This window comes from Gymnoscopelus microlampas (genome assembly GCF_963454915.1).
Source record: "Gymnoscopelus microlampas genome assembly, chromosome: 12".
Lineage (NCBI taxonomy): Eukaryota > Metazoa > Chordata > Actinopteri > Myctophiformes > Myctophidae > Gymnoscopelus > Gymnoscopelus microlampas.
Window position 1 is genome coordinate 50,182,032 of NC_139949.1, and position 26,690 is coordinate 50,208,721.

The 26,690-nt window shown below is 39.3% G+C and overlaps 2 protein-coding genes across 2 annotated transcripts in view; both read right to left on the reverse strand.

Annotated features, from left to right (window-relative positions):
• The window catches only part of LOC311057417 (uncharacterized protein), a gene marked incomplete at its 3' end in the record, with an annotated part of 440,186 nt that overhangs the window by 62,543 nt on the left and 350,953 nt on the right, over window positions 1-26,690 (reverse strand). The gene's annotated exons all lie outside the window — the stretch shown is intronic.
• LOC311056750 (uncharacterized protein) overlaps window positions 1-26,690 on the reverse strand; it is a gene marked incomplete at its 5' end in the record, with an annotated part of 48,018 nt that overhangs the window by 14,217 nt on the left and 7,111 nt on the right. The window contains 6 exons of the mRNA XM_084073556.1: window positions 3,895-4,176; window positions 5,128-6,549; window positions 7,901-8,002; window positions 13,546-13,581; window positions 17,670-18,254; window positions 19,755-19,898. Coding sequence (XP_083929682.1) covers window positions 3,895-4,176; window positions 5,128-6,549; window positions 7,901-8,002; window positions 13,546-13,581; window positions 17,670-18,254; window positions 19,755-19,898 — 2,571 coding nt within the window. The remainder of the gene's footprint in view (window positions 1-3,894; window positions 4,177-5,127; window positions 6,550-7,900; window positions 8,003-13,545; window positions 13,582-17,669; window positions 18,255-19,754; window positions 19,899-26,690) is intronic.

Sequence of the window (26,690 nt, forward strand, 5' to 3'; positions counted from 1 at the left end):
TGTGAACCATGGCTACGTTTGCACCTGATATGGAGATTAGCCACTGCTATAAAACAGTGATATAACTAGGTTACATTGACAGTGTTGTAACGTGTTTACGAACACACTATCTAAAGAGCGATTAATGTTGTCTGAAATGAGGAGTCAGTATTAAGCATAGAGGTATAGGTATTAAGACGTAAAGTAGATGAAACACAACATGAATTAGGTAACCTAACCTTTATTACCTGCTGTGTTTCAGTGGTTGAGCTGCTAACAAACGTCCTCCTGCTGCTTAACGACGACACTGTTTAGAAACGACACGTTTTACTTTTCTTTGTATTTTACTCTTATATAAATCTATGGTATTTTAAAGTGTCAACAACAGTCAGTCGATCAACACACCATGTTGTTTTCACTACTGCATTGTGGGTATGTGTTCTTCTTCTTCTGACGAACACTTTGTCTAGAAGCCAGTTGGTGTATTGCTGATGCCCCCCACTGTTTGTCTCGGGTACTGTCCATTGTTTATTTAATCAAGACGACTGCATGTTGATTCAGAACGATGCTGCTCAAGTCCTTACTGTAATTATTATTATAGCAAGGACTCGAGCAGCAGCAGCGTGTGAAATGCTCCACTTTCTTGATATTATAATACCAAGAAAGTAGAGCATATCACACAAGGAGCCAGTCAGTGTAAATCATGGCTCAGTGGCTCTCTCTGTGTGTCAAAAACATTATTTAAAAAAATACTGCTGTTGGTCTATACGGCGGTTCTCAATCTTTTTCATGTCAAGGACCCCCAAATTGACACTTAGCCCGCGGGCCCCCATTTGAAAAGATATGCCGGGACCCCCATAAGAGAAGATTTTTACAGCAGTGATTCTCAACCATTTTAATTTCAAGGGCCCCCAGTTTGACATGCATTAGGCTACGGATCCCCATTTAATGGCTATTTCTATCTCTGGGACCCCAATTTATATTGTAAAAAACAATGTTAATTTAACTCAGATAGTGTACAAATGAAACTGTAACTCTGAGAGTGTACAAATGGAACCAAATGGTCCATTTGGTTCCATTTGTACACTCTCAGAGTTACAGACCCATAAGAGTCAATTTGTTCCTAACTATCTACCATTTAGCTGGGGACCCCCTGGAACTCCCTCAAGGACCCCTGGGGGTCCCCGGAACCCACTTTGAGAACCAATGATCTATAAAGCTTTGAATGGTTTGGGGCCAAAATAGATTTCTGATCTTGTACGATTTGTTCTGACGCCAAAAAACAAAAATAAACGTGGGGAAGCAGCATTTAGTTTATGCACCACATATCTGGAACAATTACTCCCAGAAAACTGCAGGTCTGTTGCCACTCTTATTTCTTTTAAAACAGACCTGTCTAAAGACCTGTCTGTTTGCTGCTGCCTTGGATTGAGTTACTTTTATTTTTCTCTTCTGCACCGTACCTGTATCTGTAAATGTTTTCCTGTGCTTGATGTTCTGTGTAGAGCACACTGAATTGCCTTGTTGTTGAAATGTGCTACAAAAATAAAAGTGCCTTGCCTTGCCTATACAGTAATAGTACTATGTGACCTTCCAGACGAGCCTATTACAAGTATAAGTGTTTCAGGACATAACATATACCATGTATAAACATGTTAACCATATCATTTTCAAAGTATGTAAATAATATCAATATTTAATATGATAAATGCAGGCTGAATCGTATATCCAGACTGTGACAGTAAGAATATTGCGAGTTAATTCGTAGCAGAAATATTCTTTATATGAATGAAGTCATTGCACGGAAGAGAACACTGCATTAAAGAATAGCATAAAAGCTGTAAAATTATAGAAAAACAGCTCTACCATATAAATGAACATAAAAAATATTTGCAATACATATGTGGCCGGACAGAAAAAAAAATATTTTCAAAGTTTTATTAATGCATTTACCCCATTTCCCCCCCTCATTTCATGACAGTATAAGAGAATCATAACTACAAAATGTGATAATTGCTTATTTAGATTATTTCAGTCAACAATTCTTTTTTTGTTCTATTCAACTTATATATTCAGTTCAGATGTTTAGGTGAATGAAAGACAAGGATTTAAGGATTCAGGTTTTGTGATTTAGTCATCTTTTCACACATTATCTTTTCTGAAAGGCTCTGAACATGTAGCCCACTTTGACCAAGGCTGTCATAACAGCCTTGGTCAAAGTTCGCTACTTATGAATACAATGGCATGCTCTAGCTAAATAAACACAAATCCACATTTATAACTATATTAACTTCGCTTCGCGGCCCTCACATCTAGGCCCGATCCGAGGTTGGTCCAGGCAGTACTGGCTTAGTCACTCTGCACACACGTCATGCGAAGTCCGGCCTCTTTGGCCTCTCCTCTCCTCTCCTCCTGCTTTGCGGCCCTAACCTCTAGTCCCAACCTCCCAACCTCGGGCATGTGATAAAGAGGTCAGACTTCCTGTATCTGGTTGCTATGGCACCCTGCCAGATCAGGCTGAGGGTCTGATAGGCAAATCAGATAATCAATCAAGCCGAGAGTCTTCTCACAGATCGAGGTGGGGTAAGATGCCTAAAACATAGCCATAGCTCTGATCAACAGTCTGTAGCGGGTCTTGGAGGCATGTGGAGTGATCCTGTGCTTGCGAATCCCGGACGAACTTTCAGAGCTTTTGTCAATTATATAGTATATAGTACGATAAGATATATAAGTAAGATAAGATAAGAGTTAACAAATGGTTCAAACAAATGGGTGTAAGGATAAAACTTTTTTTTAAAGAGCTGGGGGGAGTCTCCAAAGATGAGTCCTAATGGAGGCCTACAGTATTTATATCCAAAATATGTTAGCTTGATAACCACCTCCCTACCAACATACAGGTGTTTAATTTGATCTTCCCAGCAAGCTAATTTACAGTGGAAATATTATTTTCCCCCTTGGTGTGAATGCGCTGGTGTGTTCTCAGCAGATATGATGCACTGAAACTCTTGTTACATTGTTTACAGTGGAAAGGTTTTTCTCCAGTGTGGATACGCTGGTGTTTCTTCAGGTAACCTAACTGATTGAAACTCTTGTCACAATGTTTACAGTGGAAAGGTTTTTCTCCAGTGTGGATATGCTGATGCGTCTTCAGATTACTTGAAAGACTGAAACTCTTGTCACAATGTTTACACTGAAAAGGCTTTTCTCCAGTGTGGACACGCTGGTGTCTCTTTATGTCATGTGACTTACTGAAACTCTTGTTACAATGTTTACACTGAAAAGGTTTTTCTCCAGTGTGGACACACTGGTGTTTCTTCAGGCCACCTGAATGACTGAAACTCTTGTCACAATGCTTACAGATGTGTGTTTTCTGTCCTGTGAAAGTCACCTGACGTGTCTTTACTTCACCTTGTTCATTTAAAGTCTCGGTAAAGTGATGATGACTGTAAGATGTTGGTTGGTCAGTGTCTCCTTGTTTCTGGCTGGATACAGAGTTGAGGATTTGCTGACAAGCAGCTGAGGTGATCTGTCCATTCCTCAGCATTTGGCAGTAGAGGTCGTTGTGGCTCCTCTTGATGTGCTTATAGAGGAAGACCTGAGACGTGAAGGCGTATGGACACTCAGAACAGGAGTAGACCTGAGTCTGGGAGGACTGGGACAACACTCCTGAGACAGAGAGAGAGTGAGAGAGAAGAATGGAAAGTAAGGCTAAAATGGCTTAAAGAAATGGCGAGATATAACTTGAAAAGCCTCCATCTTTTCCAGCTCCTTGTTTGGGAGCCCTACAGCTTCCCTGTAAATTTATCAGATTTTTAATTTATGATTTATTTCTCGTTTATTCCACAATCTAGTCGTCATGCCAAATCCCAGTTTCCCCCAAACACGTCCATGTCCCTGAGTTTAACACTGACTGACCTCCACTGGTCTCCTCCCAATCATCACTGTCTTCAGTGACTTCAGTGTCAGATTCAAGCTTGACTTCAACTTCATAGCAGTGTGAAGAGATGTCTTCATCACCATCTTCACTTTTCACTGTTACTAATGTCAACATTGACCCATCAGGCTCCTCTGGTCTTTGAAGTAGCTCCTCCTGTTCCCCTTCAATGTGTGGAGTCTCTGGTTCCTCCTGGAGCAGACTGGGGCTCCTCTCCTGTTCAGGAGAAACCTCCTCTTTACACACAACCACGTGCAGGATGTCTAGGAGCAGAAAAATAACATGATAGACAAATCCATTTTATTTCAGGAATCCAGTGTTGACTATCTTCCATGTACAAAATGAGCTATCACCCACTTAGATTGACCAAACAGTTACTTAGAGCAGGTTATAACAAGTGTATCTGGAAACTGAAGTTCTGAAAAATCAGACTTCATAGCTTTAGCAAAATACAAATATATATACTTTTTTTTTTAAATTGTCTGAATTGATATATTTAATTATTGTACCCAACTTTGCACAGCTCAGTGGCCTTATGGTTTGAGTGTCTGCCTTGAGATTCAATACCAAAGACTAACAATGGGATCCAATGCCTCCCTGCTTGGCACTCAGCTCAGTCAGCATCAATTGGATTGGGGGGGTAAGTCCTTGCGACATATGTTCGGGGGGTTTACTTCATCAAGCCGCCTCAAAATTCAGAAGCAGTCCTTTGGGCCAACAAATAGAGCATGTTTAATTTATATCATGAACTCATGAAACAATATTAAAACATAATACTCCAGACGCGAGCTCTGATTTGGGAGTGAATTAGACTGTGGGCCAAGCTGTATAGAACATGGTTCGTATGTACGTACAAACGCGTGCACGTATGTGTGTATGTCACCTCCAAAGTAGACCAATCGCCGCTGTACGGCGAAGTATAACTCGAGCTTAAAGGACTGTTCTCACATTATTGCTTTTCTAGCGTGAATACATCGTCAAATCGGTGATTTTTGGGCTGACAGGAATAATTTATCATTTCGTCCAAGCTTATTATGCACCTCTGCAAGTGCCTGCCGACTGTGTGCTCCGATTACCCTTAAGTAGCCTATGTTCACCTGTGTGACAAGTCCTAATGTTGACCAGAGCAGTATTTATATCATAACATTTTGCCTGTCTAACCACCTCCGTACCAACAAACAGCTGTTTAATTATTCACAGTGGAAAGTTTTTACCCTCGGTGTGAACACTCCAATGACTTTCCAGGGTATGTAACTGACTGAAGTTCATTTCACAATGTTTACACTGGAAAGCTTTATTTCTAGTGTGTATACGCTGGTGTGTCTTCAGGTTGCTTGATCGAGTGAAACTCTTGTCACAATGTTTACAATGGAAGGGTTTTACTCCATTGTGGATACGGTGGTGTTCCCTCAGCTGACTTGGGTCACTGAATCTCTTGTCACAATGTTTACAGTGGAAAGGTTTTTCTCCAGTGTGGATACGCTGATGTCTCTTCAGAGAGATTGACAGACTGAAACTCTTGTCACAATATGTACAATGGAAAGGTTTTTCTCCTGTGTGGACAAGCTGGTGTGTCTTTAGGTTACTTGATCGCCTGAAATACTTGTCACACTTTTCACACTGGAAAGGATTTTCACCAGTGTGAACACGCAGGTGTGTCTTTAGGTCACTTGATCGACTGAAACTCTGGTCACAATGTTTACAGTGGAAAGGTTTTTCTCCAGTGTGGATACGCGTGTGTCTATTCAGAAGAGCTGACCGACTGAAACTCTTGTCACAATGTTTACAGTGGAAAGGTTTTTCTCCAGAGTGGACACGCTGGTGAATCTTCAGTTCAGATGAATGGCTGTAACTCTTGTGGCAATGTTCACATTGGTAAGGTTTTTCTCCAGTGTGTATACGCTGGTGTGTTCTCAAGGTACCTGATTCACTGAAACTCTTGTCACACTGTTTACACTGGAAAGGTTTTTCTCCAGTGTGGACACGAAGGTGTCTATTCAGGAGAGATGACCGACTGAAACTCTTGTCACAATGTTTACAGTGGAAAGGTTTTTCTCCAGTGTGGACACTCTGGTGTCTCTTCAGAGCACTGGAATGGCTGTAAATCTTGTGGCAATGTTTACATTGGTAAGGTTTTTCTCCAGTGTGTATACGCTGGTGTGTTTTCAAGGTACCTGATTCACTGAAACTCTTGTCACACCGTGCACACTGGAAAGGTTTTTCTCCAGTGTGGACACGCTGGTGTCTCTTCAGGGAAGATGACTGACTGAAAGTCTTGTCACAATGTTTACAGAGGAGCGGCCTATCTAGAGTGTGGATATGCTGGTGTGTCTCCAAGGGACCTGACTCACTGAAACTCTTGTCACAGTGTTTATCATCACCGTCCTCAGCGACTTCAGTGTCAGATTCAACTTCAACTTCAACTTCAGAGCAGCGTGAAGAGATGTCTTCATCATAATCATCTTCACTTTTCACTGCTAGTAATGTCAACATTGACTCATCAGCCTCCTCTGGTCTTGGAAGAATATCCTCCTGTTCGTCTTTAATCTGTGGAGGATCTGGTTCCTCCTGGAGACTGGGGCTCCTCTCCTGTTCAGGGGAAACCTCCTCTTTACACACAACCATCTGCAGGATGTCTAGGAGCAGAAAAATAACATGATAGTCAACACTGGATTCCTAAAATGTAAATCAATAGTTCCATCTTCCAAGTCCCATTTACATAATGAGCTATCACCTACTTAGATTGGCCAAAATGTTACGAACTACAGGTTATTACAGGTGCTTTTTGAAACTGAACTTCTGAACTCTTCAAAGCAAGATATACATACATATTTTGATTAGTAATTAAAATGTGTATTTGTTGTTACTTATTTAATTTGAATCACACTCTGGTGGTAAAGTAGCTGCCCACCAACACGGAGCCTGGGATTTCAAATCCAACATGGTGCATCCGGCTTTGTCGATTGTCATACGACCTGTTGCCAGGACGACGATGATGGCGCGGCAGATTACACACGCGCTGTGTGTAATCTGTCAAGCACTGAAATCTGAAAATAGTTGAAGATTTACTTGTTTTAACCACTAAAACCCTCTACACATAGTACACTAACTAACACTCTATTACTAAGTGAACTAATACTTAGTTGACTGGGGTTTGCTATGTACTTAGTTCACTAGTTTTCCCTTTGGCTGCCATAACCTATTATTTTTGTCATTATTTGTTTTCGCTAATATTTATTTTATTTTTTATTAAGAGTTCCGGAGGTTGCATTCTGACGACTTCCGGCCGTCTCCTCACATGTTAGTGTGCCGGTTGAGAACTCACTATCTCAGAGTGAGTTACGATTCCATGAGGACGGATGTGTTTGTATTTATTTGTAAGCAGCGTGTCGCTGACAAGGTTTGTTTTATTGCTTTGAATGTCATCATTTAAGTTTTATGTTATATTTCATTATATTTCACTATGTTATGTTTAATTGATCGATTTGTTTGTTTCAGTTCTTAGTTTATTGTTCTTTTGGGTTTCCTGGACGCATCCCCTTCACTGCAATATGCAGCCAGTGAGGTCAATTTAATTTCAAGTGTATTTTCTTTCATTATGTTTTGTATGTGTGACATGTTTATGTTTTTCTGTGTCTTTTTCTGTGTTATTTTTGTGTCTTTTGTACCAGTTTTGACGTTGGTCTGTGAGCCGTAAGTGTGCTTATTAAACCATCAGTGAGAAAACACCTGACTTCATTTGTGAAGGGAGTGACATTCCCCTCTACACCAAATCTCTTCTTAAAATATAGCTGATCTACAAGCTAGAGATCTTGTAGATCAGTTAATTTCAGCAAATGTTCCACCCAGAATAGGGGTGCTAGGGTTCAAGTGGTTAAACCTGAAAGCTGAGGAAAAGGCCCATTGAATATCTGTGTTATTATTGTAACAGCTCTACAACAGAACAGACAATATGAAAGAAAGAGAGAGCACAGTCATGAAACTTACTGAGGTGTGGATGGTCTTCAGGTTCCTCCTGTTTAATAGACATGGCCCTGGCTGAGTCTGGAGAGTTCATCTTCACCTGCAGTCTGGACTCCACACACTGGTCTGAAATGAAGGAGTTGAATAAGGACTTTAATAACTGAATGTGAAATTACGCTTAACTTAAGATTACACAAGGTAAAATTCCAGGGATGCAAATAATGGTCTAAAGTGAATAAGGTGAAAGTAACCCATCTGTTATTAATGTTTCTGCAGCCCTAACCCCTTTTTTTCACACTTCTTTACACCTGTAAACCTATTATATGACAATAAAGATGATTCTTAATGATTGAATGTGTGCAAAGACTTATTTGCATAGGGTACAAATAAGTGCAGTTTATAGGCTGGAAAGTGACCCAAAATACACCCCCAAGCTACAACAATTTACGTTCACACAAGTAGGGATGGGGAATTATATTTTATCACATAACCAGCCTTTTTTGACCTCTGTGAACAGAGTGATCAAAGTTGGGCTGCTCAATAAAAATGTTGGCTTCCAACAATTATGATAAAACAATGATTGTGCCACATTTAATTTCACAATGATGCTCGTTTTGTCTTGGGTTGTTTAATTATAAATCCAGTGCAACCCTTTCAATTACATCAGTGCACTTTCGCCCCTCCCTAAAAGCCCGAACTCAGTCTCAGTTAACTGTGAAATGTTTAGTTCAGATCTAGATGTACTCAAGATGGACCCATATCGGTCAAGAAGAAACCAAATAATCTCTTTTTCAACAAATACAAATCCTGTTTAAAGGAGGAGTTCACCCAAAAATTACTTATTTTCCATCAATTGCACACTCCATTTATTTTTGTTTTTGTGGCATTCCTAAGCCAATAATTTGATGACCGGGTGACGGGTGTGTATCCGGTAGGAGACAAATAATCTACTTTGTGTCTCCTACCGGATACATTAGCCGGTAGGAGACGGGAATCAAATTATTGGCTTAGGAATGCCACAAAAACAAAAATGGCTTCATGGAGTGTGCAATTGATGGAAAATAAGTCATTTTTTGGGTGAACTACTCCTTTAAGATATATTATGGTGGTCAGTGCACCACATGACAATATGACCAGTTTGTTTAATCATCTGAAATTCAAATTTAAAGTGGTCTATGATCAAACAATGAAGCAGCAATAAAGCAGAGTATAGGGGCACTCTGTTGGCGCAGTGATAAAGTCCCTGCCCACCACCACAGAGGTTGTGGGTTCAAATCCACCATGGTGCAACCGGCTTTGTTGGGCGTCTATGCGAACACAACTGGCCCGTGTTTGGGGGAGGGAAGCCGGACGGTGAGGAGGGTGATATTGGTCATTGCACGTACTCCTACTGGCTGGTGCGGCACCTGTCAGCGGGGAGTGTTGGGGGGGAGGAGTAAGACGAGGCTCCTCACTGGCAGGTGAGTCAGTAGGATATTACAGCAGTGACAACACAGGAATGTGTGTGTGGAGGAATCAATTGCCATTACGAAAAAGGGGGTAAAAATGTATTCTACTCAAAATAAAACAATACAAAAAAAGATTTACACTAATTAAACACATGCACCATTTAAAGACACACACACAAACACACATACACACACACACACACACACACACACACACACACACACACACACACACACACAGCACACTTATCAAATAGAGTAGTACCGTCTGAATACCAGCGCCCACACATCAAATAGAGTAGTACCGTATGGATACCAACGCACACACTAAAACAGAGTAGTACCGCCTGAATACCAGCAAACACTCATCAAACAGAGTAGTTGGCCCTCATTGGAAACAAGTCCGCAAGGACTTTCATGAACAGTGTGTAAACAACATCTGAAGAGAATTGAGCTCCTGACCCCTGGGTAGTTGAGTATAGTATCATTTTTTGTTATTTAGCAAGCTGCTAGTAGTTGTACACTAAGTGCTTTTCTATTAGTACTGTATTATTAGCTTGTGTGGTAGTCTGTAGTTTCTAGTAGTTTTTGCACCTTGCTGGTGCTCCGGCATCAGCCATCAGACCTCTGGAGCTTGTTCAGAAAGCTGCGGCTCGTCTGGTGTTCAACCGCCCCAAGTTCTCCCACACAACTATCCTTCTCCGTTCTCTGCACTGGCTCCCCGTAGCAGCTCGCATTCAGTTTAAAACCCTGGTGCTAGCCTATAGAGCAGTGAAAGGAACAGCTCCTTCTTACCTCCGGGTTTTGGTCAATGCCCACACCCCTGCCCGACCACTCCGGTCTGCCACCTCGGGGCGACTGACTCCCTCGCCACTCAACGGTCCTTCTGGTCGATCAACACGGTCACGACTTTTTTCTGTTCTGGCCCCACAGTGGTGGAATGAACTTCCCACTGATGTCAGGACAGCAGAGTCACTGCCCATCTTTCGCCGCAGGCTGAAAACCCACCTCTTCAGGAAACACTATCCTTCCTCTTTGCCTGGCCTACTTGTTGTTAACTAGTTGTACGAACTCTTGTTTTATTTTTGTATTGTTTTATTGGATCTTGTTTAGTCGATACACTTATTTGTTTTAGCTCGTGCTCATTTGATTTTGCCATTTTTGTCTCATCTGTTTAAGAAAGTAGGTAGCTGATATATTGCACTTTTACCTTAGCGCTAGGTATACTCTTGGTTGCTTGTTTTTGCAGGAAATGTACTTAAAACTTCTGGTGATTAGTAGTTTTCGTTCCCTACCTATGTTGAATACACTTATTGTAAGTCGCTTTGGATAAAAGCGTCTGCTAAATGACTGTAATGTAAATGTAATGAACAGACCTGTTAGGTCTGTACACTGGGTGTGATTTTTTCAATGCATAACATTTCGAATCATTGAGTAAACATTTAAAATAATTGTGATTTGTGATCTCTATATTGACCAAAATAATCGTGATCATTTTTTGCCATAAACGAGCACCCCCAAGTGTGAAGAGTCACTATTTTGGCCTGATGGTGGCGCTAGAAGATAGGCCATGGGATAGTGGGGACACTTTAGGGTTCATCTTCCAGGGAGCATGGATACACTAAGCAAGTTTCATGACCATCTGATTCTGCCCATTACATTTTGAGACATGGGGCATTGGTGGCACTAGAAGAAAGGCCATTTAGGAACCAAAATCAGTTTAATTCATACAATAAAGGACTATGTAACATCAACTATTTAAATCAGTGGTTTTCAACCAGTGGTCCGGGGACCACCAGTGGTCCTTGAGGGGGTTCCAGGGAGTCCCCAGCCAAATTAATAATTAGGAACCAAATGGACCCTTATATGTCTGTAACTCTGAGAGTGTACAAATGGAACACTCTCAGAGTTAAATGAACACTGATAATGATGATACAGTGTAGATTGGGACCCTCAAGAAATCAAAATGGTTGAGTCCCTGGCATATATTTTCAAATGGGGGTCCGTGGGCTAATGTGTGTCAATTTGGGGGTCCTAGACGTGAAAAGGTTGAAAACCACTGATTTAAATAACTGTATCACTAATATGAATTAAGTATATAATAAATGATAGGCTACACGTGTTCACTATGTGAAAAGTCATTGTTAATTTGTATGTTTACGTTATAGAATCTTGCACACCCATTCCTTTAGTCTGTTGTATAATTGTGATCCTGGATGGGTCATTCTGGGCCTGACACACTACAGCAGTGGTTCTCAACCTTTTCAGGCCGTGACACCCCCAAAATAATCATATTTGTACCCTGACAAGCACTTGGAATGTAGGAGTGTGAGGCATTACATTTAGTTTGACTATAGATAAACATCTTGAAAATAGCAGATCTACAAGCTCACAATTGCGTTGCGTTGTGAGCTTCAAGATATTTGCCATTGTCTTATATTATTTGACAATTAAGCCTATGTTTAATTAATGAAGCCAGTTTTATAGTATAGTTCGTTGATTACTTTTGATGCAGTAGCCTAATGCTCTTTGTCTTTGCTTTTGTATTGATTTTCTAGGCATTAAAAGACTTAAATAAATTGTCACTTTAGTGTCGTCTGGGGACCCCTCCAAAATAATTTGGGGACCCCCATAGGGGTCCTGACACACAGATTGACAACCACTGCACTACAGCATGACACATGTTTAGTTGGTAAGGATTCAATCTCTGGTGCATGAATGCATGTGGAAATTCACTTAGTTGACAGTCAAACATTACTGTGGACATAGAGAACTAAATCCTGCTCATTTAAGTTTGCACCTCATTGCTTACATTGGAGATTAACCGCTGTTAAACAAGACGTTGGATTGGGTTACATTAATAATGGTGACGTCAACATGGAAGAAAATACAATGTAAATGTACTGCAGCTTTTCGCACTGCATGGTTGTATGTGTTTTTTTCCCCACACAGATCAGGGGTCTTCAACGTTTTCAGGCCAAGGACCTCCTAGCTGAGAGATAGATGAAGCAGGGACCCCCACTCGCATTGTATAACATTGTGTTTTAGATGAAACTTTTTTTTGTTTACTTGGTCTGCTCTTTTTCCCCTCTGCACATATACCTCTTTGACAAAAATAGCAGATCTACAAGCGCGAGGCGTTGTGAGCTTGTAGATCTGCTATTTTTGGCTAATGTTCTCTTCAGAAAAGGGATGCTGCTAGGGTTCAAGTGGTTACGGTAAAAAAAAAAAAAATCATACCACACAAAGAAGCCAACATAATGAGTTGATCTTTACCTGCTGTGTTTCAGTGGTTGAGCTGCTAACAAACGTCCTCCTGCTGCTTAACGACGACACTGTTTAGAAACGACACGTTTTACTTTTCTTTGTATTTTACTTTTATATAAATCTATGGTATTTTAAAGTGTCAACAACAGTCAGTCAACACACCATGTTGTTTTCACTACTGCATTGTGGGTATGTTCTTCTTCTGACGAACACGTTGTCTAGACGCCAGTTGGTGTATTGATGCCCCCTGCTGTTGGTCTCGGGTACTATCCATTGTTTATATACAGTAACAGTATATTACTCAGTATGATAATGAAATTGAATGCTGTCCTCAGAAGGCATTCAAATGAATATAAATCACATTCTGCACTATGTGACCCGATAGAATGGGGGCATTTGGATGTATTGAATACATTTTGTGACCTTTCAGACCTGTAGAGAAGAGAATCTAGGAGTGCAACAGTTAATCGATTACAAAAGATAATCAATAATAATCAACAATTTAATTAATGAATAATAAATCACTATTCTCGCATGTCATTATAGAAGAAAATCATACTTTTAAAAAAAAATAGCAGATCTACAAGCTCGCAACAGACGCACACACACTTAATTGAAGAAACAATCTATAGAATAATCATTAAGAAAATAATCGATAGTTGCAGCTCTGCATACATAACATCAGTGCACATTGATGCTGAACAGGTCTGATTCTGATCACATAGAAATGCAGTGTACAACATATATCAATATACACCATGCTACAGGATGCAACATATACCAACGTACTATTGTGTTGTGTAATATTGTGTCCATATGATTGTTTTTTATTACCCATGCGTTTATTTCTATAATGTTTTTTACTATTTCTTTTGACAATTCTGTGCCTAACCTTTCATAGAATCTGCCATACACCAACTGACTCCCTTGTAGCCTACTGATGTTACCTATTACCTGGCTGGCCCATGCCATTCTCCAGGTACCTCCCCACTATTCCCACACATAACAGAAAGAGGTAAGGTCTATTTTACAATCCTCTTCACAAGTCTTACAATTATACTCAATTACAAAGTATGCTGCTACTGTTGAGTCCTAAAACTAATGTTCCTTATTCAGCGTGAAATACACAACATTTGCTGCTCTATCACAACCCGTGCTGCATTTGTTACAATATGTGTCTTTATTTATCCGTGTTTGAATAAGGTCTAGTAACGGCGACCCATCGCTACATGCAGGCTGTGTCAAATATTTTCAGACTGTGACACAGTAATAATATCACAAGTTATTTTGTAGCAGAAATATTCTTTATATGAAGTCATTGCACAGAGAAGACAACACTATATTAATCATAACATAAACAAATGTAAGATCATAGAAAAACAGTTTTACCATGTACATCAAAATAATTGTGTGGCCGGTACAACACCTTTCTTTTCTAAATTAAATCGCATTTTTGTTTTTTTTATTTCGTATGATAGTAATAGAGACTCATAGCTAAAGAAATGGGATACTTCCTAATTCAGATCATCTCAGCAGTCGGTGATAATTCTTTCGTTATATTTCTAGCTATTTGTTTTACTCAGGTGGGAAGAATCAGTTCAGTTCAGTAGAGAAAACCAGCTTCTTACCAGCTTAGACTCTGTCAGAGAGGGTAATTTATGCATTAATTTCTTCAAGGATCAATTACACATACATTTCAGTACTGATGTTTGGGTGAATAAAAGGATTGAAAGAGTCAGAATTTGTGATCAAGTATTTTTTTAACACATTATCTTTGCAATGTTATTCTGCTTTTCTGAAAAGCACTGGCGTGTGTGACAGAATATTAGAAGAGGAAGGGAGGTTTACGATATTACAAAGTGTTAACAAACCGTTAAAACAAATGGTTGTGAGGGTTTAAATGGGGAAACAATATAAAGAGCTGGGGAAAGTCGCCAAAGATGAATACTAATGGAGGAATCTGTTGACAGGAACAGTAATTATTACATTACATTACAGTCATTTAGCAGACGCTTTTATCCAAAGCAACTTACAATAAGTGCATTCAACATAGGTAGGGAACAAAACTACTAATCACCAGAAGTCCTAAGTGTATTTTCTGCTAAAACAAGCAACTAAGAGTATACCTAGCGCTAAGGTAAAAGTGCAATATATCAGCTACCTTACTTTCTTAAACAGATGAGACAAATAGCAAAATCAAATGAGCAAGAGCTAAAACAAATAAGTGTATTGACTAAACAAGATCCAATAAAACAATACAATAATAAAACAAGAGTTTGTACAACTAGTTAACAACAAGCAGGCATGGCGAAGAGGAAGATTAGTGTTTCCTGAAGAGGTGGGTTTTCAGTCTGCGGCGAAAGATGGGCAGTGACTCTGCTGTCCTGACATCAGTGGGGAGTTCATTCCACCACTGTGAGGCCAGAACAGAAAAAAAGTTGTGACCGTGTAGATCGGCCAGAAGGACCCTTGAGCGAGGAGGCAATCAGTTGCCCCGAGGTGGCCGACCGAAGTGGTCGGGCAGGGGTGTAAGCATCGACCATAGCCCGGAGGTAAGAAGGAGCTGTTCCTTTCACTGCCCTATAGGCTAGCACCAGGGTTTTAAACTGGATGCGAGCCGCTACGGGGAGCCAGTGTAGAGAACGGAGAAGGATAGTTGTGTGGGAGAACTTGGGGCGGTTGAACACCAGACAAGCCGCAGCTTTCTGAACAAGCTCCAGAGGTCTGATGGCAGATGCCGGAGCACCAGCAAGGAGGGAGTTGCAGTAGTCCAGGCGGGAGATGACAATTATGGTATGTTCGCCCCGAGATTCAACACCAAAGGCTCTAAAAATGGGACCAAAGCCTCCCTGCTTGGCACTCGGCATCAAGGGGTGAATTGGGAAGGGCATATGTACATCAAGCCGCCTCACGCTACAGAAACAGGAGATAGGCTCCTGATGGGCCACATGGCTCTGAAACAATATTAAAACATAATATTCCACACGTGAGCTCTGATTTGGGAGTGAATTAAGCTGTAGGCCAAGGCGTATAAAACATGGTTTGTCTGTACAGTATGTATGTATTAGAGGTGTAACAATATAGTAACTGCATCGAAAAATCGTTTCGAATGTTCAACGATCTACTTTATCGATATGCAAACAGCTAAATATTGTATCGTTTGACTTTGTATCGAATCGTTTTGCAATGCCAATAATCCATTTTATCAATACTAAGTACTTTTAAGAAGAAAAACAAGAAAGAGGGGTTTATATCCAGTATCCAGGTATTTATGTTTCACACAGAATTTTCGGGTAAATAAATAGTTACTATATCGATTTTAAATCATTGAATCAAATCGTATCGTTCTAAATTAACCTGTTCTGTATTGTTCATGTATCGTATCGACTAAATCACTGAATCGAAATGTATCGTATCGTTCTAAATTAACCTGTATTGTTCATGTATCGTATCGACAACCAAGTATCGTGATACGTATCGAATCGTTGTTAACGTATCGTTACACTATGTATGTTGTATATACATACCCCCTCCAAAGTAGACCAATGACATGCAGTTAAGTGCATGATGTCATGAAACAGAAGCATATCCAGCCATGAATGTTTGGTTGTAGTTTAACATCTACTGTATGTTAGCTGATTTGAATTACATTGCTCTGTACATCTAGACATATTTCTGTCAGTCTGTATGTTTCCAGGTCTAATTACACAAACCGCTGTACCGATCAGAGCCAAGTTCTTTCTGCACTCAAGTATTTTTTTTCTTCATATCTGACAGAATGTGCTGTAAAATTGCCGATTGTTACAAAATATAGTCATGTTTCAGTTTTGTACAATTATTGATGTGCAGACTGTAAGCTTTCAAGATTTGTGAAATATGAACATAGAAGAAATTATACTTAATTGAATGTTTTTAACAACTTAAGCCCTCTATAATTAGTGAACTAACCTTCTATATTTAGTGAACTAATACTTAATTGACCGGATCGGCTCTGTACTGTGCTCTTTTTGCCCCTCGACACCAAATCTCTTTGTCAAAAATCGCCGCTCTACAACCTTATGCACCTCTGCAGGTGCCTGCCGACTGTGCTCTGATGTTCACTTGTGCCCTATAATTTGCTCACAAATTATGTTTTTTTTATTTATAATTAAGAAGAAAATAGAGCTGGGGAATGTCTCCAAAAGATGAGCCTTAATGTTGACAGGAACATTATTAATAACAATAACATTGTGCCTGTTTAAGCACCTTTGTACCGACAAACAGCTGTTTAATTACTTAAAATGGAGTTTTACCCTTGGAGTGAATATACTGGTGTGTCTTCAGGTAAGTTGATCGACTGAAACCTTTGTCACAATGTTTACAGTGGAAAGGTTTGCTGTGGATATGCTGGTGTCTCTTCAGATCACTTGATACACTAAAACATTTGTTACAATGTTTACAGAGGAAAGGTTTTTCTCCAGTGTGGACATGCTCGTGTTTCTTCAGGTCATCTGAAGAACTGTAACTCTTGCCACAGTTTTTACAGTGGAAAGGTTTTTCTCCAGTGTGGACACGCTGGTGTTTCTTCAGGTCATATGATCGCTTGAAACTTTTGTCACACTTTTTACACTTGAAAGGTTTTTCTCCAGTGTGAACAAGTTGGTGTACCTTCAGATTACTTGACTTATTGAAACACGTGTTACACTGGTGACATCGATAAGGTTTTTCTCCAGTGTGGACACGCTGGTGTGTTGTCAAGTAACTTGACTCACTGAAACTCTTGTTACACTGTTTACAGTAGAAAGGTTTTTCTCCAGTGTGGATGCGCTGGTGTCTCTTCAGGTCATATGACTGACTGAAACTCTTGTCACACTGTTTACACTGGAATGTGTTTTCTCTAGTGTGGACATACTGGTGTTTATTCAGGAGAGCCGACTGCCTGAAACTCTTGTTACAATGTTTACAGTGGAAAGGTTTTTCTCCAGAGTGGATACTCTGGTGTGCCTTCAGATTACTTTGCTGACTGAAACACTTGTTACACTGGTGACATCGATAAGGTTTTTCTCCAGTGTGTATACGCTGGTGTGTTTTCAAGGTACCTGATTCACTGAAACTCCTTTCACACTGTTTACACTGGAAAGGTTTTTCTCCAGTGTGGACACGCTGGTGATTCTTCAGTCGAAATGACTGACTGAAACTCTTGTCACAATGTTTACAGAGGAAAGGTCTACTTACAGTGTGGATACGCTGGTGTGTCTCCAGGGGACCTGACTCACTTAAACTCTTGTCACAGTGTTTATCATAACCATCTTCAGTGACTTCAATGTCAGAGTCAAGTTCAACTTCAATTTCAGAACAGCGTGAAGAGATGTCTTTATCATCATCATCTTCACGTTTCACTGCTAGTAACGTCAACATTGACCCATCAGGCTCCTCTGGTCTTTGAAGTAGCTCCTCCTGTTCCTCTTTAATCTGAAGTAGCTCCTCCTGTTCCTCTTTAATCTGAAGTAGCTCCTCCTGTTCCTCTTTAATCTGAAGTAGCTCCTCCTGTTCCTCCTTAATCTGGAGTAGCTCCTCCTGTTCCTCTTTAATCTGTGGAGGCTCCGTTTCCTCCTGGAGCAGACTGGGGCTCCTCTTCTGTTCAGGAGAAACCTCTTCTTTACACCCAACCATGTGCGAGATGTCTATGAGAAGAAAAATAGCATGATAGTAAACACTAAAAGGTAAATCTATAGAGCGGATGTCGGCCGTTTACTGTCCTTCAACCCTCTTCTTCTGGTGGTCCTCCACCAGAAGAGGAGGGCTGTTGTTATTCATTCCTAATAACAACTCTACACAGTGTAATGGGAGTTGCCGACAGATTCAGCTGCGGAGCTCTCAATCTGTCTTGAGAGATTATATTATACCAGCTTGTGCCAAGCTAGAAAAGTGACTGTTACATCTTACTTAACATTACAAAAAAAATCATTAGAAACTCTTCAGCTGCAATAATGTGCTCAGGTCAGGATTCTATCTGATAAGAATTAATAGATTAATAAGAATACAATTCACAGTGTTCAAAGGAGTTTAGCGATGGTAAATTAGCAAGTGTTGCGCTGAATTCTGTGGCCAGAGCTCTTACGCCTGTTCAGAGGATGGGAAGGAATTGCGGACTACCCATTGGCTTAAAGGACAGCCAATGAGGAGAAAGTCACTACTGGCACAACGACTGAACTGAATATAATTTAGACCAAACATATAGGCTACCACAATGGCACGGGTGCTGGTTGTGTTTTGCATCATGTATGTGACCTCATCACACGTCGAGTGCACCCTCACAGGAGAGCGTGCACTGGGGCTTGACAATCATTATCACATCATTATGATCATGCAAGATATTAACTGCGTCGCAAAATGGAACAATATACTGTAGATGGACGCTACCCTGCATGTATGCTACAGGAGAAGGCAGCCAGTCCCTATCATTCCTTCTCAAATTCAAGTGCTTAATATAGTTTGTTTCACTTTCAGCTCATTCAAGCCTTCTTTCCCTGTGAGCTATGTAGAAAAAAACGTCAAGCCTATTTAACTACAATACAGACAAGCGTGTGCATGAGACGAGCATGACTGCTTCTGCAATAGTTTCACAGGACTGGTCGCCTGTCCCACGGCCGTCTCCTGCGCATTCGCCTCTCATTGCAAATTAATTACTTGTTTAAATGATCTGTGAAAAAACACCAGAATGCAGCATGCAGCTTGTAAAGCCTTCAGTACAAAATTATCTTTTTTCCCTCTACACCAAATCTCTTCTACGGCAATGGCTCACAACACATCGCAACGTGAGACATTGTGAGCCTGTAGATCGGCTATTTTCAGCTAAAGTTCACACCAGAACATGGATGCTAGGGTTCAAGTGGTTAAATCTTAAATCATGAAGCTGAGAAACAGCCTGTCAAATATCTGTCTTATCTCACACAGATAACTCACAGTGATTTCTAGACGTATCACCTCCTACAGAGACACATCCCCTTTGCATTGCATTTGCGCACATATATTGTAATGATAGCTATACATATCAGAATATCATTGTCATGAGATTGTTTTGCTTGTTTGATTGGTTATTTTATAGTAAAAATAGATATTGTGACAGTTCTATAAGAGAACAGAAAACTAAATTAAAGAAAGTAAAAGCTCCTGAAACTTACAGAGGTGTGGGTGGTCTTCAGGTTCCTCCTGTTTAATAGAAATGTCCCTGGCTGAGTCTGGAGAGTTCATCTTCACCTGCAGTCTGGACTCCACACACTGGTCTGAAATGAAGGAGTTGGATAAGGACTTTAATAACTGGATATCTAGTGGTGTCAAGAATAACAATAATATTTGAAAAAGATAAAGGCAAAATGGCAACTCTACAACATATGAATCTCGGGTGTAAAGATTATGGGATTTATATGTTAAGGAATAAATCATGCTTAAGACCTCAATGAATCAAATGTTATTTTAACAATGGCTTCCAACAATTATGAAAACAAATATAAACAATTATTGTGCCACATTTGTGGCACAACATTCTTTTGTTTTGTTTTGAATCCAATGCAACCCTTTCTTTAACATCAGTGCACTTTCACTCCCTCCCTATAAGCCAAGATGATGTAAAGAGAGCCTTTTATCAACCAGATTCATGAAAAACTAGAAAAAAAGCTCCTCCGACCACAGGTCTCTGCCACGTTAGGTAGGTTATTGTGGGTCAGTAATGTAAATGGTATAGTAACAAAATCTAACAGATCCGACATGAACACATAACTATTAGAGATCATGTGAACATATTTGCGTGCCATTTTTATAAAATCTGTAGCTTACATAGGTTAATCGGCCTGTTATAGCGCCACCATGAGGCTGATGTGAAAACATTCTTCCTCTGCCCAGTGGGCATGTGCGTGCACAATTTCATGGAAATCACAAGCTGCATTTATTATTTGAGGCATTTTGTTCAAAACGGAGCACTCCTGCAAACTTTGGAAGCCAATATTGGCCAATCATGATGGAATATGACTATAGAGATACTGTGTACCGATTTGCGTGATGACAAAATGTGTAGGAGTAATATTAAAAAATGTGTTTTGCAAAAATCGACCTCCTGGTGGCGCTATAACAGGCCAATCTGAAAGGTTCGGGGCAGAGGTTCTGCTCTGGCTTTCAGGGAGTGTGTGTGCACAGTTTCGCTGCGATCGGCCCAACAGTGCCGGAGATTAGCTGGTCACAGACATACACATGGACAGTGGACACACGGATGAACGGACAGACGTACACACGGACACAGAGTGCAAAACATAGTCTCCCCCACGTCTTCAGCCTGGCGGAGACAATGATTCATCTGTTTTGAAACACTGGTTACAAGGAGTCTGATGAGGTACAACAGATAATACGACCAATTTTTGTAATCTTATGATATTCAAATACAATAAAGAGAGAGAACTCATACAGGACACAGAATAAACAAGTGGAAAACTATAAAATTTAAGCTGAAAATTTGGGATTTGTTCCTGATTGGGTGCGATTGGCAATAAGACCTCAGAATGTATTTTCTGTTCATTAAAGAAAAGAAACAGGGAGGCCTCTGTTGCTGAACTATCACTCTATTTGATTTGATTTATTTGATTTGCACAACAGTTACTTAGGCATACATAATAGCTCTTTCCATGGGAAAGTTTACAGTATTAGTTGTTGTGCCGGTGAGGTAAGAAACCCTGGGGGGCTTATGCGAGTACCTCACCGTTTACATTACATACAGTATATTGATTTATTTATTATTAAACATCTAGTGTTTGTTCAGTAACAGAGAGAACCATCCAGACACCAGACCACTCAGGTCCTCTGGGAAAGGTCTGCTTTCTGTCCCTAGAATAAAAACGTTTTTATGCAGCACATAATCTGGTACAAACTCCCAGAAAATTGCAGGTCTGCTGCAACTCTGTTTTTTTTTTAAACCAGAGCTATAAAACGTTTGTGTACCTCCACCTTTCATTATTATTATTATTATGTAATTTGACATTCTTTCAGTTTAATGTTTTACTTTTTGTTTTTACTGTATTCTAACATCCTTTTGCAATGTGGTTGCTTAATGTTTTATGCACAATCAATGTAAAGCGCTTCGGATAGAAGCGCTATATAAATGCACCATTTACCATTTTATGTAAAGCACATTGAATTGCCTTGTTGTTGAGCAAATGTCTGAGAATTGGCTGATACAATCTGAATTGAAGCTAGTTCTGAGTCTCAGTGATCTGAACATTTGAGTTATTCATGTCTCTCATACTTATATTCTTTATAGTTCATAATGCACTGGGGCATGGTGCATAATACAAGCTATTTCCTATCTAGTTATAGCAACATTAGTGAGACCCCATAGAGAGTTTATAAAGGATGAAAAGGGTCAAATGTACATAACAAAACCAATCAAATGTTTTTTTTCTCTTCCATTGTGCATTACATGTTCTACTTTTAACTGGATTATAACGGGATGAGTAAATACAACATGGCTCTTCTGCAGCATTATCCTTCATGTTGTTATGTAGATTCTGTTATTCTATGAAATATTTTTCATGTCAATGTTGTCAGTGTTCCTGTGCTAGATATGATAATGCACAACATAATGATAATTTCACCCATTACTTTATACCTGGTGTAAACTTAACAATGAACTTGAAGTATACACAATTCAATATATAATTTGAACAAGGAGAAACCTTTGTCAATGATAACAGCAGAAAAGTGGGTTTGGGGCTAAATTGACCATTGAACATTCTAGGTCTGACACACTACAACATGACAAAATTTAGTTGGTAAGGATTCAATTTCTGGTGCAAGAAGACACTCTAACTTCACTTGACAATCACATTAACATTACTGTGGACAGAGTACAAATCCTCTTCATGTACATGCTGCGTTTGCGGCTCATTGCTTAAATGGAGATGAACCATCACTCTGTAATGCTATAAAAAAAAGCATTGATGTAACTAGAGTTACATCAAATATAGTGACATCAACAACATGCTACAAAACAATGCAAATAAATGCATTGCTGCTTGCCTTTTAGTTCGGGTTGCAATGTGTTTATGATCAAATTATAATTCAGCCCTGAAACATGACTGTCATATATTATATGACAGTCATGACAAAACTTCAACCTGGTGTTTGCACTTTCTCCCTTTTTGGCCCTCACATCTACTTAAACGTTGAGGTTTCAAATATAAAGTGCTTAACCCATGGCCACGGATGTTGCAATTATGTACGGGGGCTCAGAAGTACGGGCATCTGCCGTATTGTTCTATAAAAAGCATTTTAAGTCGATCGGTGGCCATTTTCTCATAGAGTTATTATGTATCAGAGTGCAATACACCTCCGAACCGATAGGGTCACGTGGCAAAACAACTAAGAAAATGGCCAACAATCGGATTAAATTGCTTTTTATTGAACAATACGGAACATACGGGTACTTCTGAGGGCCCGTACATAATTGTAACATCCGTGGCCATGGGATAAGAACTTTATATTTGAAATCTGAAGGTTTATGTAGAACGTACGGGCCGTAAATGGAGAAAGTGTAAACACCAGGTTGAAGTTTCGCCATGACGGTCGTGACAGACGATCGTCTGTCGTAGTCGTCGTCATCGTCGTTTAAAGTAATAATCCATATCTTTCAATAAAGAAGTGTTTTAATGCCGTTTGTGGCCGAACGCCATTTTTTCACCCTCGTTTACTTCCTGTTTACATTGAGTGTAATTCCGGGTTTCACCAGATGGGCGTGTCACTACCGCCCATTGGGAACTTCCGACAGAATCGGCCACAAACGGCATTAAAACACTTCTTTATTGAAAGATATGGATTATTACATTAAACTACTACCACGTAGAGACAGTTAACATTTGGGACGTGGGGGTAAGCACCTTCATTTTCAATTTGTACATGTTTGGAGTGTCTACGGGGTATAGTGCTGAAAGTCCATGTCTCCATGGGGGCTGAACCCTACAACTCTCGTAGACTGAAAACGTCAGAATCATAAATACGTCTACGAGAGTTGTATTCTACAGCTAGTGTGATCCATGGCTAACATGAATTATAATCAAGTAAGAGCAATTAGATGTTCCACCTTAAATGAGTCAACAATAAGGTATAACAAATGGATGAAAGATATGAAACACGACATTGATTATTTGTTCATCTTAAAGATAAATGGATGAAACGCAACATAATGACTTGATCTTTACCTGCTGTGTTTCAGTGGTTGAGCTGCTAACAAACGTCCTCCTGCTGCTTAACGACGACACTGTTTAGAAACGACTCGTTTTACTTGTCTTTGTATTTTACTTTGATATAAATCTATGGTATTTTAAAGTGTCTACAACAGTCAGTCAACACACCATGTTGTTTTCACTACTGCATTGTGGGTATGTTGATGTCCTTCTGACCACTTTGTTTCGACGCCAGTTGGTGTATTGCTGCCCCCTACTGTTGGTCTCGGGTACTGTCGTTTATATACAGTAGCAGTATATGCACAGCTACTGAAAGAGACTCAAACTAATCAATTTGATCTATTGTGTTGTATTAGTAGTAATAAATCCCTATTTTGGGCATGTCATTATATGCGTTATATATATATATATATATATATATATAAAAAAACATCCCAAACTTAAACAATAGAAAAAATAGCAGATCTACAAGTTATCGACGCAGTGCATTTTGAGCTTGTAGATCAGCTACTTTCAGTCTTGCACGATACTGGTGTGTGACAAAGTGTCTATAGAATAAAGAAAATCATGGACAGTTGTAGCCTTACAACTATCGCAGCTTTGAGCTTCCATCACTGCACATTGCTGCACAGGTCTGATCAATCTCATAGAAATGCAGGATACACAACATACCAACCATGTTACAGGATACAACATGTACCATGTTACAGGATACAACATGTACCATGTTACAGGATACAACATGTACCATGTTACAGGGTACAACATGTACCATGGTATATCATTTTTAAACTATGTAAATAATAATCAATATTTCTATGATAAATGCAGATTGCCCACTGTTGATCTCGGGTACTGTCCATTGATTGTTTAGAATAAACAATACTGTACAGTAACAGTACTACAATAAACAATACTGTATACAGTAACTATTAACTACAGTATATTGTGTGACCTTCCAGCAGTGGTGGAAAAAGTACTACATGTTTTTTACTTAAGTAACAGTATCAATACAGCATTGTAGAAATGTCCGGAATTCAAAATTTAGTAAAAGAGTAAAAGTACGAAAGTATTGGTATCAAACTGTACTTAAAGTACCAAAAGTAGAAAGTAGTCATTATGCAGAATGTCCCATTTCACATGTTTTAAATGTATACAAACTCTTTTGAAAATAACAGATCAAACCATTGTATAAATCATATGTAATCTTCTGAAATAAAAATGCTTTAAGAATATATTATTTTCAACCAAAACATATCTTTTTATTAGTGTGTTTGTTAATAAGTAATAATTTGAAATGTTTCGGTAGGACATGATATGTCCCAATTCTCAAGAATGGGTGATATTCAGACTATGACACAGTAAGAATATCACAAGTTATATCTTAACAGAAAAATAAGTAGGCCTATATGACATCATTGCATGGAAAAGAGAATAATGGAAGATGTTCCAGGCAGTTCTTTCTAGAACAGAAGAACTACCGTTGTTCTGGGAAACGGTAAAAGTTTGTTTGTTTGTTTGTTTGTATGTGTGTGTACACATATACATATATATATATATATATACATATACACATATACATATATATATATATATGTATATATGTATATGTGTATATGTATATATATATATATATATATATATATTCCCTGTAGTGATTAAACCCTGAAGAAAGCACAAGCTGACATGCGTTAGTGTATTTAAAATATATCTAGCCCAAATATAATGAAGGCCTTTTAATTATAAAATCCACCTTGAATGCCTGGACCTGGATTTTATAATGCCTTTTTTTGACATCCTCTCTATAGCAGTGTAATAATTACTCTAGTAATTCATTAAAATGAGTTAACTGACGTTTAATTAAAGTAAAATAAATTAAGTAAAATAATTGAAATAGTGCCTCCCATTAGCCGTGTAATAGAACACAGTACAAAACAGTTCTACCATATAAATGAATAACCAAAACAATTTGCAGTAAATCCATCCATCTTATCCGGAATCGGGTCACAGGGGCAATAGTTCCAGCAGAGATCTCCAGACTTCCCCTTCCCAGGCAACAATATCCACTTCATCCTGGGCGATCCCGAGGCGTTCCAAGGCCAGTGTGGAGATATAATGCCCACGTCTGGTCCTTGGTCTGCCAGGGGATCTGGCAGACCTCTCTAGGGAGACACTCAGGAGGCATCTGTACTAGATAACTGAACCTCTGGCTACAGATTTTTATATATATATATATATATATATATATATATATATATATATATATATATATATATATATATATATATATATATATATATATATATTTATATTTATATTTACATTTACATTTATATTTATATATAAGTCCTAATTGGAGGCCTATGTTGACAGGAGCAGTGTAAATATCCATAATATTTTTGATTGTCTTTCCAACTCCCTGCCAAAAAACTGCTGTTGAATCTGATCGTTTAAAGGGGCTACACCATGAATTTCTATTTTTTGGGCTTCCCAGTGTCTCTTGTACCCCAAATAATATTTCTTTTTAACATTCAGTCATTCATTCTCATTTCAGAGATTTTCAGAATGGGTGTGTCTGAACAGGCCATCTCAGAATGGCAATGTTGCTTATGTAAGCAACATTTCTAGTCCCGCCCCCAGCCCGCTAAATGTACGGCAACAAGGACTTCCTTCCTGTTTTGGGCGAAGGGCGGGCCGTATTCTAATGGGGGCAGGGAAAAGGGATGAGGAGGGTGGGGGGCGGGGGGAGGTGATGATTGATAGACAGAATTGCTCAGTAGCACCCCTCTGCCCAAAAGGACGTTTTGGTATTGCAGCTGAAAAAGCTTGGAATGACAGACAGTCAGATTGTGAGAAAAAATATCTGCATGTTTTTTTAGGCTTACAACCTGT